The sequence below is a fragment of the Oncorhynchus clarkii genome, chromosome 14 (assembly GCF_045791955.1).
Source record: "Oncorhynchus clarkii lewisi isolate Uvic-CL-2024 chromosome 14, UVic_Ocla_1.0, whole genome shotgun sequence".
Lineage (NCBI taxonomy): Eukaryota > Metazoa > Chordata > Actinopteri > Salmoniformes > Salmonidae > Oncorhynchus > Oncorhynchus clarkii.
In genome coordinates, this window is record NC_092160.1 from 25262749 (window position 1) to 25289000 (window position 26252).

Below are 26252 nucleotides of genomic sequence, written 5' to 3' on the forward strand. Positions count from 1 at the left end.
GAGCCTGCACAACCAACTGGATACTCCCCTTAGCCCGGCCAGTGAGGCGGGGTGGAACAGACCGCACTGGGCTGTGCTGGCGAACCGGGGACACCGTGCGTAGGGCTGGTGCCATATACCCCGGGCCGAGAAGACGCACTGGAGACCAGATGCGCTGAGCCGGCTTCATAGCACCTGGCTCGATGCCCACTCTAGCCCGGCCGATATGAGGTGCTGCGATTTAGCACCGGGCTATGCCTGTGCACTGGGGACACTGTGCGCCTCACGGCATAACACGGTGCCTGCCCGGTCCACCTCCCTCCACGGTAAGCACGGGGAGTTGGCTCAGGTCTCCTACCTGACTTAGCCACACTCCCCGTGTTCCCCCCCTCCAATATTTTTTTAGGGCTGCCTCTCGTCCCTGTTGCGCTGCCGTGTTCGTGTCGCCAACTCCATTCTCCTGTAACCCTCCTCACACTGCTCCAGAGAATCCCAGGCGGGCTCCGGCACTCTCCCTGGGTCGACCGACCAGATAGCGCTGCTCCTTACCATGCTGCTTGGTCCTTGGTTGGTGGGTGATTCTGTAACGATTGTCGTTGGACTGAGATCAAAGCGCAGCGTGAAATTTGTTCATATTAATATTTAAGAAATCAACTGAACACAGAATAACAAAACAACAAAGTGAAAGAACGAAACGACAACTAAAAAGTCCTGTCTGGTGAAGACACAAAACAGAAAACAATCACCCACAAAACACAGGTGGGAAAAGGCTACCTATGTATGATTCCCAATCAGAGACAACGAACGACACCTGCCTCTGATTGAGAACCATACCAGGCCAAACACATAAACACAACATAGAAAAAAGGACATAGACTACCCACCCCAACTCACGCCCTGACCAAACATAAACAAAACATAACAAAGGAATTAAGGTCAGAACGTGACAGCCCTTCGCTACACAATATTCTACATCAGTTTACTAAGACCAAGGAGCAAACTGATTAGGTAGCTGTTAGAGCCAACAAAGGGGGATTTACTATTTTTAGGTAGTGGAATTACTTAAGCTTCCTTCTATGCCTGTGTACACATACACTCCTTTAGGCTTTGGTTAAAGACAGGTCACAATTAGGGGTGGCAATACAGTCTGCTACCATTCACATTCTCTAAATTATATTCTTTGAAAATTGAAAATGTATTGAAATGGCCAAAACAGCCATAGGTATCACAGTCACTGTGTCACTTCGGTCTCAATTCGCTCTTTCTCCCTAAAATGGAATCACAAATCCTTCTAAATGATAGACACCAGTTTATGCTGAGACTTGATATGGGTGAATTGCTTGAGAGGTGGGTTGAGAGCAACAGAGAGCAAGAGAAAAAAGGGGCTAAAGCTCAGATGAGTTGCATTTTCCCTAAGGAGAACGAACTGCTGACGCTCCCCTCTCCTCCTCATCATCCTCTTCGTCGTCTCCTTCACATGTCTTGAGCGGAAAGGAGTGTGCGCTTGGAGGGTGAACTCACTTTAGTAGGGAGAGGCTTCCTGACAAGTCTTCCAGGCTGTCATTTGGAGTAGTCATATGCTGCAAAACAAAGCTGCTTTGCCATATTTGATTTGCAGCAGAGAGTGAAGGTGTACTTCCCACAAAACATCCACCGGTGTCTCAAGGTTCCATTTTTTGCTCAGCACCAGCTAGTTCAGGGCCGAACAGCCAACAATATGGTCGTAACAGAGTGATTGACAGATAGCTATCCTACAATTGAGGCTGTACGTGTCTTGACTGCATGAGCCAATGACAGCATTACAAATTGATGTGCACATCTGACAGATCCTCAAAACAGTACACCCAGCACGAGTCCCCAGATCTGACAGAAGATTATTTTAACCAGGTAGGCCAGTTGAGAGCAAGTTCTCATTTACAACTGTGACCTGACCAAGATATAGCAAAGCAGTGTGACAAAAACAGCGCAGAGTTACACAAACAAACGTACAGTCAATAACACAAAATCTATGTACAGTGTGTGCAAATGTAGAAGAGTAGGGAGGTAAGGCAATAAATAGGCCTTAGAGGCAAAATAATTACAATTTAGCATTAACACTGGAGATGATGTGCAAGTAAAGATACTGGGGTGCAAAAGAGCAAGAGGATAAATAACAATATGGGGATGAGGTAGTTGGGTGTGCTATTTACAGATTGGCTGTGTACAGGGACAGTGATCGGTAAGCTGTTCTGACAGCTGATGCTTAAAGTTAGAGAGGGAGACATAAGACTCCAGCTTCAGTGATTTTTGCAATTCAAAGATCAGTAGGATAGTCAGTTTTACAAGGGTATGTTTGGCAGCATGAGTGGAGGCTTTGTTGCGAAATAGGAAGCCGATTCTAGATTTAATTTTGGATTGGAGATACTTCATGTGAGTCTGGAAGGAGAATTTACAGTTTAACCAGGCACCTAGGTATTTGTAGTTGTCCACATATTCTAAGTCAGAACCGTCCAGAGTAGTGATGCTAGTTGGGCAGGAGGGTGCGGACAACAATCGGTTGAAGAGCATGCATTTAGTTTTACTAGCAATTGGAGGCCACGGAAGGAGTGTTGTATGGCATTGAAGCTCGTTTGGAGGTTTGTTAACACAGTGTCCAAAGAAGGGCCAAGATCTGCATTAGGACAACACATTTGAGCAAAATATGAAGATACAGTCGTCTCCTCATCAAACATTACCTTTATGGTCTGATATTCTGCAACAATTATATCATCCAACTGAGAATAAAATAATAGATACTGTGTATTTTGTATTATATAAACCACTACCCACGAAGACCCAGCCACGCAGCCCTAGAGAGATTCCTAACCACATCAACATGAAAAACAAATGTAGTGGTCTAAAAGGCCATCAGCAGAGAGTGGGGAAACCACAAACAACAGAGTTAGCACACCATTTCCTTGTGAGGACCCTGGTTCAATGCATGTTTATTAGAAGATGAGCCTTGTAGTGCCAGAACAGCAGGAGTTTTCTCCAAACGGCTCAGTGTTCTCAGCCAGGCAAACTGAACAAGCCATGTACTGTACATCTCAACCTCCCGGGCTCTTGTTAGAGAGATGCCACTCAGAGCTCACACCTGCCGGCAGCCAATTGCTCGCCCACAGAGGTCACACCCACACATACACACTCACCCTTTTCTCTCCGAACTGCAGACCTTGAGTCGCCTCACACACACACACGCACCCTTAAGGTACCGCCTACAGACGGTCTTGACCCGGCCCCAGCTCAGCTGAGACCTATCGCTTAGTGTTAGCCTCCGCTCGATTCCTGTTTCTAATCTGGTTTTGTTCAACACCATCAGGCAATTTATGAACAATTTGTGAGGAAAGCAGAGAGACTGTGGGAGAGGAGACTGACAAAACCCCTGACAAATTCAATGGTAATGCACAAATAAAGTATTAATACAAGCCTTTTACTACATGTATGCTGACAACCATGTTTACTGTACCTGGACATACACATTTCTGCATATCTAAATATGCTATGTTGCTTATAGATGTAATATCATATATTACTCTACATCAACTCTAATAGATTCATCAGTTTTGCTTCAAATCAATATAAATCATTCAGCTCACTGGAGAGGTGCTTCATATTGACTACTTTGTAGACCATGTCATTTACTGACTGTACTATAATGCTTTCCCATCACCAGAGAAATGGCCAGGGTGATTTTCAAAGATAGCACCCATGTGGAAGGACATCTTGGACCAACTTCGGTGCAATTGAGGGACCAAGAGAAAGAAGAAATAGGAGAGAGAGGCCTTGGCCGTATGGGTAAAGGAGCAAGAGGGAAACAGAAAGAAAGTAGAGAGAGATACGGGCCTGGTCAAACATTGTGCACTACATAGGGAATAGGGTCCCATTTCAGACAGACAAGACACAGACAGACAGACAGACAGACAGACAGACAGACAGACAGACAGACAGACAGACAGACAGACAGACGTGGCTTTCATCCAGGCAAACTTGGAAAGACAGGAGATGTTATGAACGGCAGAAGCCAGAGCTACCTCATCCTTTTCATCTCTTCATCAGGACAGTTCAAAGACCCCAGCAGCTCTTTGATTCCATCAGTGTGATGGCTCCCTTGATGTGGAAATCTACATTTGAGAGAAATTGAAAAAAAGAGGGGGGAAAGGGTGACACATTACACCATATGAGGAAATAAACGTGCCTTTCGCCGCCCCGGAGCTGGCTCTAATGACTGTTAAAAAAATAAAGGAACGAATCCCTAAACGACACAGCTCCAAGCGTTGGACCACACTGACTCATTTACAGTGTGATCATTTTCGTGCTCCACAGAGGTGACTGAAAAAATACTCACCAAAGTCTCTAATTTCTCCACACTCATGTTCTTCTGTTTGGCATGCTCACTCGGTTTCATCATATTCTATTTTGATCAATGTGTTTATGTCACGCTGGTAACAATGATTCGGGAGACAGGCACAGGAATGCGTAATAGGGTTTTTTATTATACCCCAAATTACGGCGTGCCATGTAAGGGCACGGGGACTAAGACCAATGGAAACCAAAGGGCACACTTATACAAGTACTAATCAGCGGGAATAGGGGACAGGTGTGCGCAATGAAAGTTCCGGAGAAAATCACCCCCACAACCTGATGCTGCCACCCCCGTGCTTCACAGTTGGGATGGTGTTCTTCGGCTTGCAAGCATCCCCCTTTTACCCCCAAACATAATGTTGGTCATTATGGCCAAACATATCTATTTTTGTTTCATCAGACCAGAGGACATTGCTACAAAAAGTACGTTCTTTGTCCCCATGTGCATTTGCCGTAACTCAGGCACTGAGTTTGTAGGTAGGCCTTGAAATACATCCACAGGTACACCTCCAATTGACTCAAATGATGTCAATTAGCCTATCAGAAAAGCCATGACATAATTTTCGGGAATTTTCCAAGCTATTTAAAGGCTCAGTTGACTTAGTGTATGTAAACTTCTGACCAACTGGAATTGTGATACAGTGAATTATAAGTGAAATAAGCTGTCTGTAAACAATTGTTGGAAAAAAATGTATTGTGTCATGCACAAAGTAGATGTCCTAACCGACTTGCCAAAACTATAGTTTGTTGACAAGAAATTTGTGGAGTGGTTGAAAAACGAGTTTTAATAACTCCAACCTAAGTGTATGTAAACTTCCGACTTCAACTGTATATTTAGTTTCTGTATTCAACAATTGTGTATATCAATACATTGTTACGTGAAGTGACGGGGAAATCTGTTGTTGTTTTCTCAAGTCCTCTGGGTAAGATTGAGATGACAAACAAACAACTTCCCTGCATTTTACAATAAACCTTTCGCTGGAACAAGATTTGACTGCTGTTAATCTTAAGTGATTATTTTACATATAATACTTGTAGATTAGCTTGGGCTGGCTAACATCTGATTTGTATTGCGTAGAGATGCGTAGAATGAGACAGGATAGGGTTATTCACTGCACACATTTCCTACTTGTGAACACTCCACGTGACTATCAGTGTAACAACACCCCTGACTTAGTACGTCAGTTTGAAAATCCTAGTTGAGGACATAATTATAACAAGGTTCACTTTAAAAACTTTTGACCTTCTTTTATCTTTGCATAATTTTCTATGACAGCTTCGTGATTGCGAGAATAGAGCAAGAAAAATTAAGACAAAACATTCAAAGCTGGCTTGCATTTTGAAAGGCCAGACAGGCACCAAAGGAAAGTTTGGAACCATTTGTTTGTCAGCTAATTACAAGCACATTAACACCCACCACAATGTGGGCTTCTGTGTCTCTATCTTCACTTTCAATAGACAGAAGAAATTAGCAGATCACGTACTGCTCTGTGAAACAAGAAGTAATGGCTAAATCTCTTCAAAACATGTCCTTTCTTGGGAGAGAGTGGCAGATTTGTTGACTAAACATGTTGGAGATTTTGTTTGACATTAAAAAAACAAGAAATGCAATTATTCAAAAGGAGGAAGCGCAGATGGATAAACAGCGTCAGGACAGCTCTTTGTTTCTCCAAAACTGAAGGACACCATAATGGAAAACTGCCCATACAAGCAAAATACCAGAACAAAAGTAACACAAACCGCAGCTATGACTGAAACCTTAGAGCTGGGAAGCTCATCTTCCTGTAATCAAGCCAAAGTCCAAAGCACCAGAGAAGTATCTGTATCTGAGTCTGCCATGACACCCTCAGTCCAGAGGTAAAGTGTACTGCCATGACAACCTCAGTCCAGAGGTAAAGTGTACTGCCATGACACCCTCAGTCCAGAGGTAAAGTGTACTGCCATGACAACCTCAGTCCAGAGGTAAAGTGTACTGCCATGACAACCTCAGTCCAGAGGTAAAGTGTACTGCCATGACACCCTCAGTGCAGAGGTAAAGTGTACTACCATGACAACCTCAGTCCAGAGGTAAAGTGTACTGCCATGACACCCTCAGTCCAGAGGTAAAGTGTACTGCCATGACAACCTCAGTCCAGAGGTAAAGTGTACTACCATGACAACCTCAGTCCAGAGGTAAAGTGTACTGCCATGACACCCTCAGTGCAGAGGTAAAGTGTACTACCATGACAACCTCAGTAAGAGGTAAAGTGTACTACCATGACAACCTCAGTCCAGAGGTAAAGTGTACTGCCATGACAACCTCAGTCCAGAGGTAAAGTGTACTGCCATGACAACCTCAGTCCAGAGGTAAAGTGTACACAAAGGCACCCAAATAAACCTTATTTTGAGATGATTACAAACTTTCTAGTTAGTCTTTACAGTACAAACTTCTATGGAATAAGATTACCCACGTTAAGCACAGAATGTGGTTGAACTCTCCAGTCCATGACTGCTACTTAATATAGCCTTGAGTCGCGAGTGCTTCTATAAAAATACACTTTGAGCAATACAAACCCTCTGTGTTAACATCATCTATATTACCATCATATCTATGGTGTCCCTGCTTTGTAAAATACCACATTTTCAACATTTATTTTTAAGACCACTCTTTCCATGAATGGATCTGTGAGGGGATTACTTCAGTGTAATTTCTAAAGAAAGACTTTAATATTTCAAATTGGCTTTCCGGATTTCACATTGGCCTGCAGTCTCATAAAATAGGGATAAAAGCAACATATACTGGTGCAGGCATAGGTTAACCTACTCTTCATAAGTGCGTTCACCGTACTGGATGAATTAATCATCGAATGGATGGGTGGTCAAATGACTGAGTAAAGATCTGAATGGCATTACAGCGATGATCTCATAGAAGCAGTGGTGGATCCACAGAATGTGCTCTCATTAAGACAAACGTTTTTTTTTTATTAAATTGGGAGAAAAACAGCCAGTCAGGCGACAAAGGACAATCTGGATGAGGTGCGTTGGGAATAGAACAACTAAACATGACTTTGAAAATATGATGACTCTGTCATGTCTTAAATTAAATTGTAAAAACGCATTGTCTGAGTTTTGAACTATTATTAACTGAAGGTAAATGGCAAACAAAACAAAAAAAGTTTCAATTTGGTAGAAATCTTAACATATAAAAAACAATCTGTCTAGATGCTTGTTAGCCTTCGCTGGCTTTGAATTTGAGCACCACAGGGATCTGGTATAAGTTCCAACATGCACCACCCAACGTGTTCCAATTACAGATTAGAATAGCACAGAGATCCTTAGCATAATTGAAAACTACAGGTACTGAGAGACATTTTCATAGAAAAATGTGATCCTGCCCTAGCTGCTCAGAAGTGGCAATCAAGCCAGCATGAAAGGCGATATTATGAATTGGAACAAAGGCAGGCAGAACTTGTTTTGACCCCCTGCCAAACGTGAGTGAATTAATGTCAGGGACATATGAATGTTTGAGCAAATGAATGATAGAGGGTCTCCGTGTCGATATCGATGAGAGGGGCTTTACTGTGTGACTACATGTGGTGTGCAGGCCTGTGTTAATAGGACGACAGTCTGCTGTATATAACTGTGAATAGCGGACAGCAGAGCAAACCATTTACATTATAATGTGTTCCTAACCATAGTTCAGGTGAATAAGAACAGAACTCAGTTCAATATTTCAATTCAACATGACTTCATTCATACAGATGTAGGATCTTAATTTGATCACTTTTTGTTGCAGAGAATTTTCTGTAAAGCAGGAAATGCAAAATTGTAGTGTATTTGAGTTTTAAAAAGGTTAATAAGATCTGTAATTTCCACTAAAACATTTCAGACTTTGCCCTAAGGAAAAATGTATCAACCACTACAAATATGTCCATTAATTAAAATTGACATAAAAATGGACAATTATTGTCACTGCAGGATTATGTTCCTGCTGTAGCAAACTGGTTCAAATTTAAATCCTGCATGTGTATCTGAGCGGCAATTAGAAATGGACAACTACATGGAATGACCATGAAAAGACCAACAGATAACATAGAAGCAGATATACAGTATCCTCCTCATCCACATATCCACCCTGTGCAGTATTAACATAACTAATTTCCAGTATACAGTATCCTCCTCATTTACATATGCATCACCATGTATAGTATTAATATAACTAATTTCCAGTATACAGTATCCTCCTCATCCACATATGCATCACCATGTACAGTATTAATAGAACTCATTTCCAGTATACAGTATCCTCCTCATCCACATATGCATCACCATGTACAGTATTAATAGAACTCATTTCCAGTATACAGTATCCTCCTCATCTACATATGCATCACCATGTACAGTATTAATATAACTCATTTCCAGTATAGAGTATCCTCTCCATCCACATATGCATCACCCTGTGCGTATTAACATAACTCATTTCCAGTATACAGTATCCTCCTCATCTACATATGCATCACCCTGTGCAGTATTAACATAACTAATTTCCAGTATACAGTATCCTCCTCATCCACATATCCATCACCCTGTGCAGTATTAACATAACTCATTTTGGGGTGGGAAGGTACCCTAGTAGTTAGAGCATTGGGCCAGTAAACGAAAGGTTTCTGGATCAAATCCCCGAGCTGACAAGGTATAAATCTGTCATTCTGCCCCTGAACAAGGCAGTTAAGCCACTGTTTCCTAGTATGCCGTCATTGTAAATAAGAATTTGTTCTTCACTGACTTGCCTAGTTAAATAAAGGTTACTTTCTATACTCAGATGATCAACAAGATGAACACTTGGCCTTGAGAAAATGTGACAGAGACGTCGCATTGATCGATACATGTGTAACAGTTCACTTCCCTTTTAATACCACTTCACGTTTTTTGCTTCTCCCCTGCACTTGCAATATAAAATGTTACTTCAGGTGTGTATGTGTATTTAAAGATGTTGCTTATGTTGTTGAAGACAGACAGCTCATAGAAAAAGTAGAGGAGAAATAAACTTGGCCCCAGGCTCCATGAACTGAAATAATAAACAGATAAGCAGGAGGGGTTATTCAGTGTTTTGTAACCTTTCGTGGGATGGCAGCGGATGAATGCTAAATGTTCTGTGCATCCACTGCTCGTGTTGTGCAAATCGTGTTTGCCAGGCATTTCTGGCGGCTTCCATGCCTTTTGTAATGCGAGGCACTGATGTCAGTGATGAGGCGAGCAAGAGTCTCGCTCTTGTGACCACTGGGATTGGAGCTGGGCCGGGGTCTCGTTGGCCGTGTGTGGGCAGAAAAAAAGACGACAGTCTGGGTAATGGGGTGGTGGGCCATCGCGCTCACATTTACAGCAATTGAACTTTGACCCTTTCCCGTGAGCAACTATTCCTGCAAACATTGGCTCTGGTCCTTGAATAAGGCTGCATGGATACAGTCCTAAACAAATGGTTTTATATCACAGTAGCTTCCATGAAACTCCTGTGGCCACAACATGGTTTATGTTCTGTTGGCTCATTCCTATTCTTTCCATATGAACATGTTTAAGTCAACCATTACTGACAACATCATTGATATTTATAGACTTCTGCTCAATTGATCTTGTCACCTTACAATACATGACAGCGTACATAGACTGAATGGCCATTTATGGCAATCATCACATTTTGCGTCTACGTTATTCAGAGACTTCATGACTACAATACATGAACTAAAGTGAAGTTAAATGGATATTCCCCTCATTTCCTGGCTGCTAGGTCTCAGTCAGTAGGTTTTGTCCAGAGAAAGATCCTCTTCTCTCTAATTCACTGTAATCACATTGAGTCACATTAGCAACAAGGCTTCCTTGACTGGAGAAGGTTGCCGATGTGGCCAGAATTAAATTACCACTATGAGACACATACATGGCTGGCTGGGATGAGGACAAGGACTGGGGCTGACCGGGTCTGTGGCTGTAGCTGGGCCTGACTGGGGCTGTGGCTGTGGCTGGGCTGGGACTGACTGGGGCTGTGGCTGTCTGGGGCTGTGGCTGTGGCTGGGCTGGGGCTGACTGGGGCTGTGGCTGTGGCTGGGCTGGGGCTGACTGGGGCTGTGGCTGTCTGGGGCTGTGGCTGTGGCTGTGGCTGGGCTGGGGCTGACTGGGGCTGTGGCTGGGGCTGTGGCTGGGCTGGGGCTATGGCTGGGCTGTGGCTGACTGGGGATGTGGCTGGGCTGTGGCTGACTGGGGCTGTGGCTGGGCTGTGGCTGACTGGGGCTGTGGCTGGGCTGGGGCTGACTGGGGCTGTGGCTGGGCTGTGGCTGACTGGGGCTGTGGCTGGGCTGTGGCTGACTGGGGCTGTGGCTGGGCTGGGGCTGACTGGGGCTGTTGCTGGGCTGTGGCTGACTGGGGCTTTGGCTGGGCTGTGGCTGACTGGGGATGTGGCTGGGCTGTGGCTGACTGGGGCTGTGGCTGGGCTGTGGCTGACTGAGGCTGTGGCTGGGCTGGGACTGACTGGGACTGTGGCTGGGCTGGGGCTGACTGGGGCTGTGGCTGTGGCTGGGCTGGGGCTGACTGGGGCTGTGGCTGGGACTAGGGCTAATATGACTGGGGCTGTGGCTGGGACTAGGACTGACTTGGGTTGTGGCTGGGACTAGGACTGAGGCTGGCTGGGGCTGTGGCTGGGAGAAGGGCAGGGCTGAGGCTGGCTGTGGCTGTATCTGGGACTAGGGCCGTGCTGGTAGAAGGGCTTTACTATAGGTTAGGCTGTGGCAGGGTCCACTTGAAACAATGCACGCCCTGGAAGTGTAGAGGCAGGTTTAGCAATACATTGTCAGAGAAATGTGCCTGCATGTCAGAGACATATGTATTTTGTGTGACTTCGGTGCCACTGCATCCCACTTCCTGCCATTTGGGGGAAAGGGACGTGAATGGCTCTCTTCAGGTCAAGGCCTGTATCTATTCTCATATGTCTTCCATACTGGGATTTGATACAACTCTGAAAGACACATCAATACTTTTAACATGCTGCTAAAGCATTATGTTACCTGTCAATATTTAATCTGGGAGGGGTTGGTTGGCAGTGACTTTTAAAAAGTTTATATTTAATAAAACACTAATGGTGGTTCACAGAAGCCACCAGATTTGTAAGGAATCAGGGAGGCAAAAGCAGTAAATAATTGGATGTCATTACATAGGGTAATGGGACACTTTCACAATGACATGATGGATGAGCTCAGGCATGTATAGTATGTGTGTAAGCTTTTGAATCAACAGAAGAATAAATGTGTGGTCTGAGTGTACCAACTACAGATGTAGGATCTTAATTTGAGCCCGTTTTCTACAGCAGCGAAGTAATGCAGCAAAAGAAAATGTGAATTACTATGTGGATTATTTTTTGTAGGTGTTGACACATTTTTCATAAAGGCAAATCAAGTTAGTCATTTTAAAGTGGACATTTCAAACTTTAGAAGCCTTTTTCAAACCCCGAATACACTACAAGTTTGCATTTCCTGTTGTGCAGGAAAATTCCCAGCAACAAAAGAGAGATCAAATTAAGTTCCTACATCTGTATAACTGTGAGAGGAAAGACCTCTTTAGAATGATTTATCTACAATGTAAAACCAGGCACATCACTGGTTGAGAGAGGTCTGTTTTTGGAAATATTCAACGTGCATTTCAAGTCCACTTGGGAAAACGAGCTGTACAAAGATATAGATATAAGTCTTGTCGCCAGAGATACATCCCCACCATGGCCGTAACTACATATGACGACACCGAGGTCAGGACCTCTGTAATTTTTTTGAATAAAAATAAATACAAATGTTGTACAAATATATATTTTGTACACAATAAATACAATCTGTTACGGGTCAACATCTAAATATTGCACCCAGCGTTGATCAAAGCTCAGAATGCTTACACTCTATCTGACTAAGTTATATTTGTACCTGCCTCTTTGGGAACGAGTGGAATCATGAACACTGGTTTGTTGCTTATGTTTGCCTGCATCCTCCAGATTTGCCTTTTTTGAAGCACATTCACCATGCTCTGAAATGGCTAACTCTGCCCTCACAAGGAGGGCCTGAGACGTGAAACGAACTACCCCTTGAAGTCAGCTCAAGTAGGCAACTAGAGTCAGCAATGCAGCTGACAGTGTGTTTGCGAGATGCCGGACAAAAGGCACATTTTAAAACCGTCCCGTGACTCTTGTGATGTCTACAAACATCCCCCAAACAAACGAAACACGACTCTCTAAGTATGAGTGCACAACTGGTAAATAGTGGCTTCTAGATATGTCAATCAGTCAGGTGTCGGCAGAGACTTCTTTTGCAGTAATGTTGAGGGCCTCTGGCTAGTATTACTTAGTCAGTTAGAAGGATGAAGTAAGATGCTAACGTTAAAGAGAGCCTACCTCAGCAGGAGCTAAAGATAAACTACTAAGTTCTCATAACTTTTCTTTACAGAGAGTATTTGTATTTGATTTGATTATGGATCCCCATTAGCTGCTTCCAGATCCAGGAGAGATTGACATGCATATCATTAATATTAGCTCTCTGTGTACATCCAAAGGCCAGCCGTGCTGCCCGGTTCTGAGTCAGTAGTAATTTTCCCTTTTTGTGGCACCTGACCTCAAGACTCAACAGTAGACCAGGTGTGACAAAACTAGGGCCTGCCTTGTTGATAGTGCTGTTAGGAAGGTAGAGCAGTACTTTATTATAGACAGACTTCTCCCCATCTTAGCCACCATTGTATCAATGTGTTTTCACCATGACAGTTTACAATCGAGGGTTACTCCAAGCAGTTTAGTCACCTTAACTTGTTCAATTTACACATTTATTTATTACAATATTTAGTTGAGGTTTAGGGTTTAGTGAATGATTTGTCCCAAATACAATGTTTTTTGTTTTAGAAATATTTAGGACTAACTTAAGCATGCTGAAAGTTTGTTGTTATTTTGTTTACAGTGAAATAGCATTATATCTGGTCAAACACAATTTAAAAATTTTTTTACTAAGGGTTGGTAACAGACTGATTGAGGGGGCTTTACTATTCTTGGGTAGCGGAATTACTTTTGCTTCCCTCCAGGCTTGAGGTCACACGCTCTCTAGTAGGCTTAGATTAAAGATATGGAAAATAGGAGTGGCAATATCGTTCGCTATTATCCTCAGTAATTTTCCAACCAAGATGTCAGACCCTAGTGGCTTGTCATTGTTGATAGACAACAATCGTTTTTTTACTTCTTCCACGCTCACTTTACGGAATTCAAAATTACAATGCTTGGCTTTCATAATTTGGTCAGATATACTTGGATCTGTAGTCTCAGAATTTGCTGCTGGCATGCCATGCCTAGATTTGCTAATCTTGCCAATGAAAAAATCATTAAAATAATTCACGATATTAGTGAGTTTTGTGATGAATGAGCCATCTTATTCAATGAATGATGGAGCAGAGTTTGCCTTTTTGCCCAAAATGTCATTGAAGGTGCTCCAAAGCCTTTTACTATCCCTCTTCATGTAATTATCTTTGTTTCATGGAGTAGTTTCTTCTTCTTTTTATTCAGCTTCATTTCTCTATTTGCAATACATTTGCCAAATTGTATGTGCAGTCAGACTTATTTGCCATTCCTTTTGCCTCATTCCTCTCAACCATAAAATGTTTCAATTAATCATAAATCCACAGGGATTTAACAGATTTACTGTCATTCTGTTAATGGGTGCATGCTTATTAGTAACTGGAATAAGCAATTTCATAAATGCTCCACAGTAGACCCAGACTCTGAGGAGCCTATGAGGCAGGGTCTACTGTGAAGCCTAGGAGGTGAGGTCTACTGTGGAAACCTAGGATGCAGGGTCTACTGTGGAGCCTAGGAGGCGGGGTCTACTGTGGAACCTAGGATGCAGGGTCTAATGTGGAGCCTAGGAGGCAGGGACTACTGTGGAGCCTAGGAGGCAGGGACTACTGTGGGCAGGGACTACTGTGGAGCCTAGGAGGCAGGGACTACTGTGGAGCCTAGGAGGCAGGGTCTACTGTGAAGCCTAGGAGGCAGGGACTACTGTGGAGCCTAAAAGGCAGGGTTTACTGTGGAGCCTAGGAGGCAAGGTCTACTGTGGAGCCTAGGAGGCAGGGACTACTGTGGAGCCTAAAAGGCAGGGTTTACTGTGGAGCTTAGGAGGCGGGGTCTATTGTGGAGCCTAGGATGGAAGGGACTACTGTGGAGCCTAGGAGGCAGGGACTACTGTGGAGCCTAGGAGGCAGGGTCTACTGTGGAGCCTAGGAGGCAGGGACTACTGTGAAGCCCAGGTCTACTATGGTATTTAAAAAAATATATATATATCATTTATTTCAGAGGACCACATTGGAAATACTTTTTCAAACTTTTCCTCTGTGATTGTAAATTTTGATTGTAAATGCATTATCCACATGTGTGGTGGAATTTTGATTTAAATTGTAAAATACATCTATCTACACTAAACAAAAATATAAACGCAACATGCAAAGTATTGGTCCAATGTTTCATGAGCTGAAATAAAATATTCCAGAAATGTTCCATACTCACGAAAAAATGTATTTCTCTCAAATGTTGTGCACAAATTTGTGTAAGTCCCTGTTGGTGAGTGTTTCTCCTTTCCCAACATAATCCATCCACCTGAGAGGTGTGGCATATCAAGAAGCTGATTAAACAACATGATCATTACACAGGTGTGACAATAAAAGGCCACTCTAAAATGTGCAGTTGTGTGACAAAAGTTTTGAGGGAGTGTGCAATTGACATGTTGGCTGCAGGAATGTCCACCAGGGCTATTGCCAGAAAATTGAATGTTAACGTCTCTACCATAACACGTCTCCAATGTCATTTTAAATAATTTGGCAGTACATCCAACCAACCTCACAACCGCAGACAACGTTTAACTAGCCCAGGACCTCCACATCAGGTTTCTTCACCTGTGGGATCATCTGAGACCAGCCGCCCGGACAGCTGATGAAACTGTGAGTTTGCACAACTGAAGAATTTCTGCACAAACTGTCAGAAACCTTCTCATGGAAGCTCACCTGCATGCTCGTTGTCTTCACAAGGATCTTGACCTGACTGCAGTTCGGTGTTGTAACCGACTTCAGTAGGAACATCAATGAGCTTCAAACCAAAAAACATGTACAGTTGAATTCGGAAGTTTACATATACCTTAGCCAAACACATTTAAACTTTACATGGCTTTTTCTCAATTCCTGACATTTAATCCTAATAAAAAAAGTCCCTGTCTTAGATCAGTTATGATCACCACATTATTTTAAGAGTGTGAAATGTCAGAATAATAGTAGAGAGAATGATTTATTTCAGGTTTTATTTCCTTCATCACATTCCCAATGGGTCAGTCCCATGATGTTTATACTTGCGTACCTTCAGATGTTTGGAAATTGCTCCCAAGGATGAACCAGACTTGTATGGGTCTACAAATATTTTTATGAGGTCTTGGCTGATATCTTTTGATGTCAAGCAAAGAGGCACTGAGTTTGAAGGTAGGCCTTGAAATACATCCACAGGTACACCTCCAATTGACTCAAAATTTCAACTATCCTATCAGAAGCTTCTAAAGCCATGACATCCTTTTCTGGAATTCTCCAAGCTGTTTCAAGGCAAAGTCAACTTAGTGTATGTAAACTTCTGACCCACTGGAATTGTGATACAGTGAATTGTAATCTGTCTGTAAACAATTCTTGTGTCATGCACATAGTAGATGTCCTAACCAACTTGCCTAAACTACAGTTTGTTAACAAAACATTTGTGGAGTGTTTGAAAAACTAGTTTTAATGACTCCAACCTAAGTGAATGTAAACTTCCAAATGTAACTACATATACAGTATACACCCCCAAAAAATATAAATGCGACATGCAACAATTTCAAAGATTTTGCTGAGTTACAGTTACAGAATGCAAAGATACCGTGACGAGATCCTGAGGACTGTTTTCATGCCATTCATCCAGGGCCATCACCTCATGTTTCAGCATAATCATGCACGGCCCCTATGTCACAAGGATCTGTACACAATTCCTGGAAGCTGAACATTTCCTGCATACATGGCCTGCATACTCACAAGACATGTCACCCATTGAGCATGTTTGGGATGCTCTGGATCTACGTGTACGACAGTGTGTTCCAGTTCCCGCCAATATCCAGCAACTTTACACAGCCATTGAAGAGGGCTGTGACAAAATTCCAAAGGCCACAATCCACAACTTGATCAACTCTATCAGAAAGAGATGTGTCGAACTGCATGAAGAAAATGGTGGTCACACCAGATACTGACTGGTTTTGTGATCCATTCCCCTAGCTTTTTTTCAAAGGTATCTGTGATCAACAGATGCATAACTATATTCCCAGTCATGTGAAAGCCATAGATTAGGGCCTAATGCATTTATTTCAATTGACTGATTTCCTTATATGAACTGTACAGTAACTCAGCAAAATCTTAGAAATTGTTGCATGTTGCATTTATATTTTTGTTCAGTGTGTACACTACCATTCAAACGTTTAGGGTCACTTAGAAATATCCTTGTTTTTGAAAGAAAAACACATTTTTTGTCCATTAAAATTACATCAAATTGATCAGAAATACAGTTTAGACATGGACAATGCTGAAAATGATGATTGTAGCTGGAAACAGAAGATGTTTTATGGAATATCTATATCGGCGTACAGAGGCCCATTGTCTGCAAACATCACTCCTGTGTTCTAATGGCACGTTGAGTTAGCTTATCCAAGTTTATAATTTTAAAAGGCTAATTGATCATTTGAAAACCCTTTTGCAATTATGTTAGCAATAAAACTTGCTTTTTTTTTAGACGAGTTGAGTATCTGAAGCATCAGCATTTGTGAGTTCAATTACAGGTTCAAAATGGCCAGAAATAAGCAACTTTCAAATTGTCAAGAAACTGAAGATCTCGTACAACGCTGTGTACTACTCCCTTCACAGAACAGCACAAACTGGCTCTAACCAGACTAGAAAGAGGAGTGGGAGGCCCCGGTGCACAATTGAGCAAGTGGACAAGTACATTAGAGTGTCTAGTTTGAGAAACAGACGCCTCACAAGTCCTCAACTGGCAGCTTCATTAAATAGTACCCGCAAAATACCAGCCTCAACGTCAACAGTGAAGAGACGACTCTGGGATGCTGGCCTTCTAGGTTTTGCATCCCTTTGATATTGTAGAAATTGTCCACCAATATTGAATTTTATAAGTATGTTATATTAAATGAAGTGCCCTTTAATATGGACTACATGGAGAATTCAATAAATCATTTTTTTTATGATTACAGGCTTGTTAATGTGCCAAAATTCAGCATTTTGATATGTCCCTCCGTCAACCCTGTTTCACTTCTAGGACGATTTCAACCCACTTAATACCAAAATCTCTACAAGTTCTACCATCATTGTAAAGCCATAGTTATTTTGTTGCTTTGACAAAGTCATTTCTGAAGATTATTATTTAATGTGATTAGTGATTCATTTACGTGTGTTCCTTGTTTAAAGGTCAGCCCTGTTATGTAAACTGAACTCTCGTTTTAATATAGTGAAACTTTTCCTTTTAAAACATTTTTTTTAAAGGAACATAGAAAAGTGAATAGTAAAAACATAGAGCGAAAGCAGATGAGCTAGTTCTTCTCTTTTTGTCAATGTTGTGGTGTTTTGTGGTGGTTCTGGTGTTTTCCACATATGCACTTACTATAGTCATTGTATTTAACCTATTAAGATGTGAAAACTTGTTTTTTTTTATGAAGTTCAGCATGAACTCTTTATGACACATTGTTCAAATCCAGAAATTCCACTACTCAAAAGGGGCACCAAATTAGTGGAACGACCTGGATGCAGAGGCCTAACCAAACCTTTGATTCTCTGTGTCTCCCTGTCAGTGTTAGAAGTACTGTATGAAGTACTGTATGAAGTACTGTATGATGTACTGTATGAAGAACTGCATGAAGTACTGTATGGAGTACTGTATGAAGTACTGTATGACGCATTGTATGAAGTACTGTATCAACAGCTGTATGAAGTACTGTATGAACAGCTGTATGAAGTATTGTATCAACAGCTGTATGAAGTACTGTATGACGCATTGTATGAAGTACTGTATCAACAGCTGTATGAAGTACTGTATGAACAGCTGTATGAAGTACTGTATGAAGTACTGTATGAAGTATTGTATGAACAGCTGTATGAAGTACTGTATGAAGTATTGTATGATCAGCTGTATGAAGTACTGTATCAACAGCTGTATGAAGTGCTGTATGAACAGCTGTATGAAGTACTGTATGAAGTACTGTATGAAGTATTGTATGAACAGCTGTATGAAGTACTGTATGAAGTATTGTATGATCAGCTGTATGAAGTACTGTATCAACAGCTGTATGAAGTACTGTATGAACAGCTGTATGATGTATTGTATGAACAGCTAAAAAGTCTTTATCACTTTGCCTTCTAGCCCTCTTTTGAGCGGAGCAACCTTTCACCCTTCACTCTTAAACAAGCATCAGAGATCATCCAATGCTATTTGTCTGATTTTCCCATGACAGCCTTTTGCCAGAGGTGCTATTCGAAGGCTTTGAAGGACTCTGTGCTCAGGAGCTGCTCAATACAAGTATCACACCAGTCCCCGCTAGTTAATTATGACGGGATGTCAAAAATAATTCATTCAAATCTCCATATCCATCCGTTTATCCTGTTAATAATTGATTTCTTTGGAGCCATGAAATAAGAACTTTAGGTCATCCGCTCCAGAGACATTTCTGTTTTCCCAAAACACTGTCATGAAAAAGGGAAGCATGGCGCACAGGAAATCTGTGTTTCTCTCATCTTGCTAACACTAATTAGCACAGCATGCTAATAAGAGCATGGGATCCTTCCTACCCATTTGCTATTTAGGTTGTTCATTTTTTTTGCGTTTTGATAGACAGCTAAATGAGGGAGAAAATTAAACTACCTTTCCCCAGACAAGCACAGTAGACAATAAAGCATCACTCAAAATACTTCATGACGCAATCGGTACATTTGTGGAGCTCCAGAACGTCACACTGAAAAAGATATGACAAAGTCTAAGTTGTTACAGTGACACATAGAAATGAATAGTATAATATACTTGTATTAACCCTGGAGCTGTAGGCCTTAAGTGCCTTGCCCAAGGGCAGAAATGCCGACCTTGTATCTGACAATAGCAAACTTTCAGTTACAAATAATATCCCCAATTTCCCAAACTTCCGGCTCCTGGTCCGCTTCATAAACATCTGGTCCACCATAACAGCTAGCTGGTTGGCTTCACAGTAAAGCAAAGGATAGGAGATTTTAATGCTGAATGTCTGTCAACAAATCAGGAACTAATTAACTGAGCAGTGTTTTATTTTGTTTATATGATAAAAAAAAAATATAAAGCCACATTTTTGGGCATTCCATTGAATATGGTGTAGCTGCTGTGTGCATATGTGTGTGTGTGCGTGTGTGTGGTGTCTGTCATTGGGTCGATTGTTGGGGACCCTCAGAGTAAATGGTCGAGGGAGCAGTCTCACTCCATCGGGTCAGCGCCAGTGTTTATTATTTATACATGGCTGTCAACTTCTCATCGATTTTCCTATAGACTTTACTGCCCCATTGACGTAGTGAGAGGCAGAGAGGAGAGCGAGGAATGGGTGAAGGGAGGGAGCGAGATGTAGGGAGGGGGCTGGAGGGCTGTGGATGCTGGGTCAAACCTTATTTGGGTAGTCCATCTATAGATGCTCTACAGATGTTCATTCTATCTATTATCTGTTTATAAGCAACTGCTTCCTAAGGTTACCGTTAGGGCTATGGTAAGGCTTAGAATTAAGGTTAGGGTAAGGGTTAAGGTTAGAGTTTGGGCTAAGGTTAGGGTAAGGGTTAAGGTTAGAGTTTGGGCTAAGGTTAGGGTAAGGGTTAGTGTCCCCACAAGAAAAGTAAACCAAAAATGTTTTGACCAACTGTGGACATTTTGATGGTCCCCACAAGGTCAAATTATATTTCTAGTTGCATTAAGGAGAGGTATATCTATAATTCCATGTGTATAACTATATTATCATGTACATTTATGATGAGTATTTCTGTTGAATGATGTGGCTATGCAAAATCACTTGATGTTTTTGGAACTAGTGAATCTAACGCGCCAATGTAAACTCAGATTTATTTTATATAAATATGAACTTTATCAAACAAAACATGCATGTATTGTGTAACATGAAGTCATATGAGTGTCATCTGTCATCTGACACAATCCCTCTGTCCGCAATAGGCTGATAGAGGCTGGACTGAGGGCTTGTGGGCCTGTTGTAAGGCAGGACCTAACCACCAACAACGTCGCCTATGGGGACAAACCCACCATCGCTGGACCAGACAGGACTGGTAAAAAGTGCTCTTCACTGACGAGTCGCGGTTTTGTCTCAAACAGGGGGGATGGTTGGACTCGCGTCAAAGGAATGAGCGTTACACCGAGGCCTGTACTCTGGAGCGGGATCGATTTGAATGTGGAGTGTCCGTCAAGGTCTGGGGCGGTGTGTCACAGCATCATCGGACTGAGCTTGTTGTCATTGCAGGCAATCTCAACGCTGTGCGTTACAGGGAAGACATCCTCCTCCCTCATGTGGTACCCTTCCTGCAGGCTCATCCTGACATGACCCTCCAGCATGACAATGGCACCAGCCATACTGCTTGTTTTGTGCGTGATTTCCTGCAAGACAGGAATGTCAGTGTTCTGCCATGGCCAGTGCATAGCCCGGATCTCAATCCCATTGAGCACGTCTGGGACCTGTTGGATCGGAGGGTGAGGGCTAGGGCCATTCCCCCCAGAAATGTTTAGGAACTTGCAGGTGCCTTGGTGGAAGAGTGGGGTAACATCTCACAGCAAGAACTGGTAAATCTGGTGCAGTCCATGAGGAGATGCACTGCAGTACTTAATGCAGCTGGTGGCCACACCAGATACTGACTGTTACTTTTGATTTTGACCCCCCCTTTGTTCAGGGACACATTATTCAATTTCTGTTAGTCACATGTTTGTGGAACTTGTTCAGTTTATGTCTCAGTTGTTGAATCCTGTTGTGTTCATACAAATATTTACACATGTTAAGTTTGCTGAAAATAAACACAGTTGAGAGGATGTTTCTTTTTTTGCTGAGTTTACGTGCATATATATGTGTCTGGTAAGGGTGATGATATTTTTCATGAGAATGATGATGATGATGATAATGACGATGATAATGATAATGAATCCCATGAGAATGATGATGATGGATATTTCCCATGTAAACGATTATGATCACGATGATAATATTTCCCATGAGAATGATGATGATGGATATTTCCCATGTGAACGATGATGATGATTGAAGATTCCCATGATAATTATGAGGATGATGATGATGATGATGGTAGTTTCCCATGAGAATGATGATGATGATGATAATTTTTCCCAGGAGAATAATGATGATGGATATTTCCCATGTGAATGATGATGATGATGATGAGGATGATGATGTATCCCATGAGAATGATGGTGATGGATATTTCCCATGAGAATGATAATGATGATGATGGTAGTTTCTCATGAGAATGATGATGATGATGATTATATTCCCATGAGAATGATGATGATGATGATTATATTTCCCATAAGAATGATGATGATGATTATTATATTTCCCATGAGAATGATGATGATGATGATGATTATGTTTCCCATGAGAATGATGATGATGATGATTATGATGATGATTATATTTCCCATGAGAATGATGATGATAATGATGATGATAATTTTTCCCAAGAGAATGATGATGATTATGTTTCCCATGAGAATTATGATGATGGATATTTCCCATGTGAATGATGATGATGATGGAAGTTTCCCATGAGAATGATGAGGATGATGATGATGGTGGATGTTTCTAATGAGAATGATGATGATGATGATGATGGATGTTTCCCATGAGATTGATGATGATGATGGTGGATGTTTCCAATGAGAATGATGATGATGGATGTTTCCCATGAGAATGATGCTGGATGTTTCCAATGAGAATGATGATGATGATGTATGTTTCCCATGAGAATGATGACGATGATGATGATGATGGATGTTTCCCATGAGAATGATGATGATGATGATGGATGTTTCCCATGATGATGGTGATGATGATGATGATGGATGTTTCCCATGAGAACGATGATGATGATGATGATGGATGTTTCCCATGATGATGGTGATGATGATGATGATGGATGTTTCCCATGAGAATGATGATGATGATGATGATGATGATGATGATGATGATGATGATGATGATGGATGTTTCCCATGAGAATGATGATGATGATGATGGATGTTTCCCATGATGATGGTGATGATGATGATGATGGATGTTTCCCATGAGAATGATGATGATGATGATGATGAGGATGATGATGATGATGGATGTTTCCCATGAGAATGATGATGATGATGATGGATGTTTCCCATGATGATGGTGATGATGATGATGATGGATGTTTCCCATGAGAATGATGATGTTGATAATGATGGATGTTTCCCATGAGGATGATGATGCTATTCCTAAATAAAATAAATACAACACTGTAACACTGGTATAGTCAGTTAGTCAGTTAGTAGACAGTCTTATGTATCAGTTTTTTTTATATAGATTTTTTTTATATAGATTTACAACACATCCCTGTTGAGCAAATGTAAAAACCAAACAGCAGGGATTGCAGGGATTGTTTACAGAAATGGCAACCTAAACTACTATCTACTTTCTGCTCTTAATTCCATTTTGAGATGTGGTGGGCTACGAGACTAAACATTTGATAAAAGCAGCGTGCAAAGGAGGTGTGATTTGAATAGACGCAAAGATGCCATATTGATTGCTACCATGCCAACCATTAAGAATTCATGCTCCTATTCCAGTGGAATAACACAGAATTACTCTCATTTAATTAAGGATGTTTCTTCATTATGGTGCCATGCATATTTAATAACTGACTTCTCAACCGCTTCTGCTGAAATATGGCCCAAAAGTAACTAATTACAAACGTCTGTGTCACTTCCACAGGCTCTCAGTGCATTGCTCTGACACTTTAGTTTAATAAAAAAAAGAGTGCTTTGGTTATCACCACAGCGTTCCTCATTGAGTTCCCTGAATTCCTATCGGACCTTGTAGTCATAGCAGATAATATTCACATTTTTGGTGACTTTAATATTCACATGGAAAAGTCCACAGACCCACTCCAAAAGGCTTTCGGAGCCATCATCGACTCAGTGGGTTTTTTCCAACATGTCTCTGGACCTACTCACTATCACAGTCATACACTGGACCTAGTTTTGTCCCATGGAATAAATGTTGTGAATCTTAATGTCTTTCCTCATAATCCTGGACTATCGGACCACCATTGTATTACGTTTGCAATTGCAACAAATAATCTGCTCAGACCCCAACCAAGGAACATCAAAAGTCGTGCTATAAATTCACAGACAACACAAAGATTCCTTGATGTCCTTCCAGACTCCCGATGTCTACAAAAATCAGTTAACCACCTAACTGAGGAACTCAATTTATCCTTGCTCAATACCCTAGATGCAGTTGCACCCCTAAAAACTAAAAACATTTCTTATAAGAAACTAGCTCCCTGGTATACAGAAAATACCAGAGCTCTGAAGCAAGCTTCCAGAAAATTGGAACGGAAATGGCGTCACACCAAACTGGAAGTCTTCTGACTAGCTTGGAAAGACAGTACCGTGCAGTATCAAAGAGCCCTTACTGCTGCTCGATCATCCTATTTTTCCAATTTAATTGAGGAAAATAAGAACAATCCGAAATTTCTTCTTGATACTGTCGCAAAGCTAACTAAAAAGCAGCATTCCCCAGAGAGGATGGCTTTCACTTCAGCAGTAATAAATTCATGAACTTTGAGGAAAATATCATGATTATTAGAAAGCAAATTACAGACTCCTCTTTAAATCTGCGTATTTCTTCAAAGCTCAGTTGTCCTGAGTCTGCACAACTCTGCCAGGACCTAGGATCAAGAGAGACACAAGTGTTTTAGTACTATATCTCTTGACACAATGATGAAAATAATCATGGCTTCTAAACCTTCAAGCTGCATACTGAACCCTATTCCAACTAAACTACTGAAAGAGCTGCTTCCTGTGCTTGGCCCTCCTATGTTGAACATAATAAACCGCTCTCTATCGACCGGATGTGTACCAAACTCACTAAAAGTGGCAGTAATAAAGCCTCTCTTGAAAAAGCCAAACCTTGACCCAGAAAATATAAAAAAATCGGCCTATATCGAATCTTTCATTCCTCTCAAACATTTTAGAAAAGGCTGTTGTGCAGCAAATCACTGCCTTCCTGAAGACAAACAATGTATACAAAATGCTTCAGTCTGGTTTTAGACCCCATCATAGCACTGAGACTGCAATTGTGAAGGTGGTAAATGACCTTTTAATGGCATCAGACCGAGGCTTTGCATCTGTCCTCGTGCTCCTAGACCTTAGTGCTGGATTTGATTCCATCGTTCACCACATTCTTTTGGAGAGATTGGAAACCCAAATTGGTCTACACGGACAAGTTCTGGCCTGGTTTAGATCTTATCTGTCGGAAAGATATCAATTTGTCTCTGTGAATGGTTTGTCCTCTGACAAATCAACTGTAAATTTTGGTGTTCCTCAAGGTTCCGTTTTAGGACCACTAGCTATGCACGCTCAAGTTCTCTGTTTTTTGTCTAATTTCCCGTTTGTTTCACAATCAAAAAAGATTTAGCATCCTCAAAGTGGTAGGCATGTTGTGTAAATCAAATACTACAACCCCCCCCCCCCCCCCAAATCTATTTAAAATCCAGGTTGTAAGGCTGTAAGAGCATGATGAAATTATTAATTACACTTTGGGTGGTGCATCAATATACCCAGTCACTACAAAGATACAGGCTTCCTTACTAACTCAGTTGCCGTAGTGGAAGGAAACCACTCAGGAATTTCACCATGAGGCCAATGGCGACTTTAAAACAGCCTCAGATGTTAATGGCTCCAATAAGAGAAAACTGAGGCTGGATCAACAATATTGTAGTTACTCCACAATACTAACCTAATTGTCAGAGTGAAAAGAAGGAAGCCTGTACAGAATAAAAAATATTCCAAAACAACAAGGTACTGCTTGCAACAAGGCAATAAAGTAATATTGCTAAAAATGTGGCAACGAAATGAACTTTATGTTCTGAATACAAAGTGTTATGTTCGGGGCAATGCAACACATTACTGAGCGCCACCATCCATATTTCCAAGCACGGTGGTTGCTGCGTCATGTTATGCTTGTAATCATTAAAGACTGGGAAAATCCTAGAGGAAAACCTGGCTCAGATTTTTTTCCCACCAGACACTGGGAGATGGATTCACCTTTCAGCAGGACAATAACCTAAACCCACAAGGTTAAATCTACAATGGAGTTGTTTACCAAGAAGACAATGAATGTTCCTGAGTGGCCGAGTTACAGTTTTGACTTAAATCTACTTCGAAATCTATGGCAAGCCTAGAAAATGGTTGTCTAGCAATAATCAACAACCAATTTGACAGAGCTTGAATAACGGGAAAATGTTGCACAATCCAGGTGTAGAAAGCTCTTAGAGAAATACTCACAGCTGTAATCACTGCCAAAGCTGCTTCTTCAAAGCATTCACTCAGGCATGTGAATACGTATGTAAATGAGATATTTTTGTGTTTAATTTTCATTATGGGGTATTATGTGTAGATGGTTGAGGGGGAAAAAATGTTTTAATCAATTTGTAATTCAGTCTGTAACACAGCAAAATGTAGAATAAGTCAAGGGGTGTGAATACTTTCTGCAGGCACTGTATATATATATATA

The 26252-nt window shown here is 41.6% G+C and overlaps 1 protein-coding gene across 1 annotated transcript in view; it reads right to left on the reverse strand.

Moving 5' to 3' along the window:
• Nucleotides 1–451: 451 nt before the first annotated feature.
• LOC139365853 (uncharacterized) overlaps nt 452–26252 on the reverse strand; it is a 111976-nt gene continuing 86175 nt past the window's right edge. Inside the window, exons 3-4 of the mRNA XM_071102915.1 lie at nt 10311–11027; nt 452–580 (exon numbers count right to left, since the gene is read on the reverse strand). Of these exons, the coding sequence (XP_070959016.1) occupies nt 452–580; nt 10311–11027 (846 nt within the window). The remainder of the gene's footprint in view (nt 581–10310; nt 11028–26252) is intronic.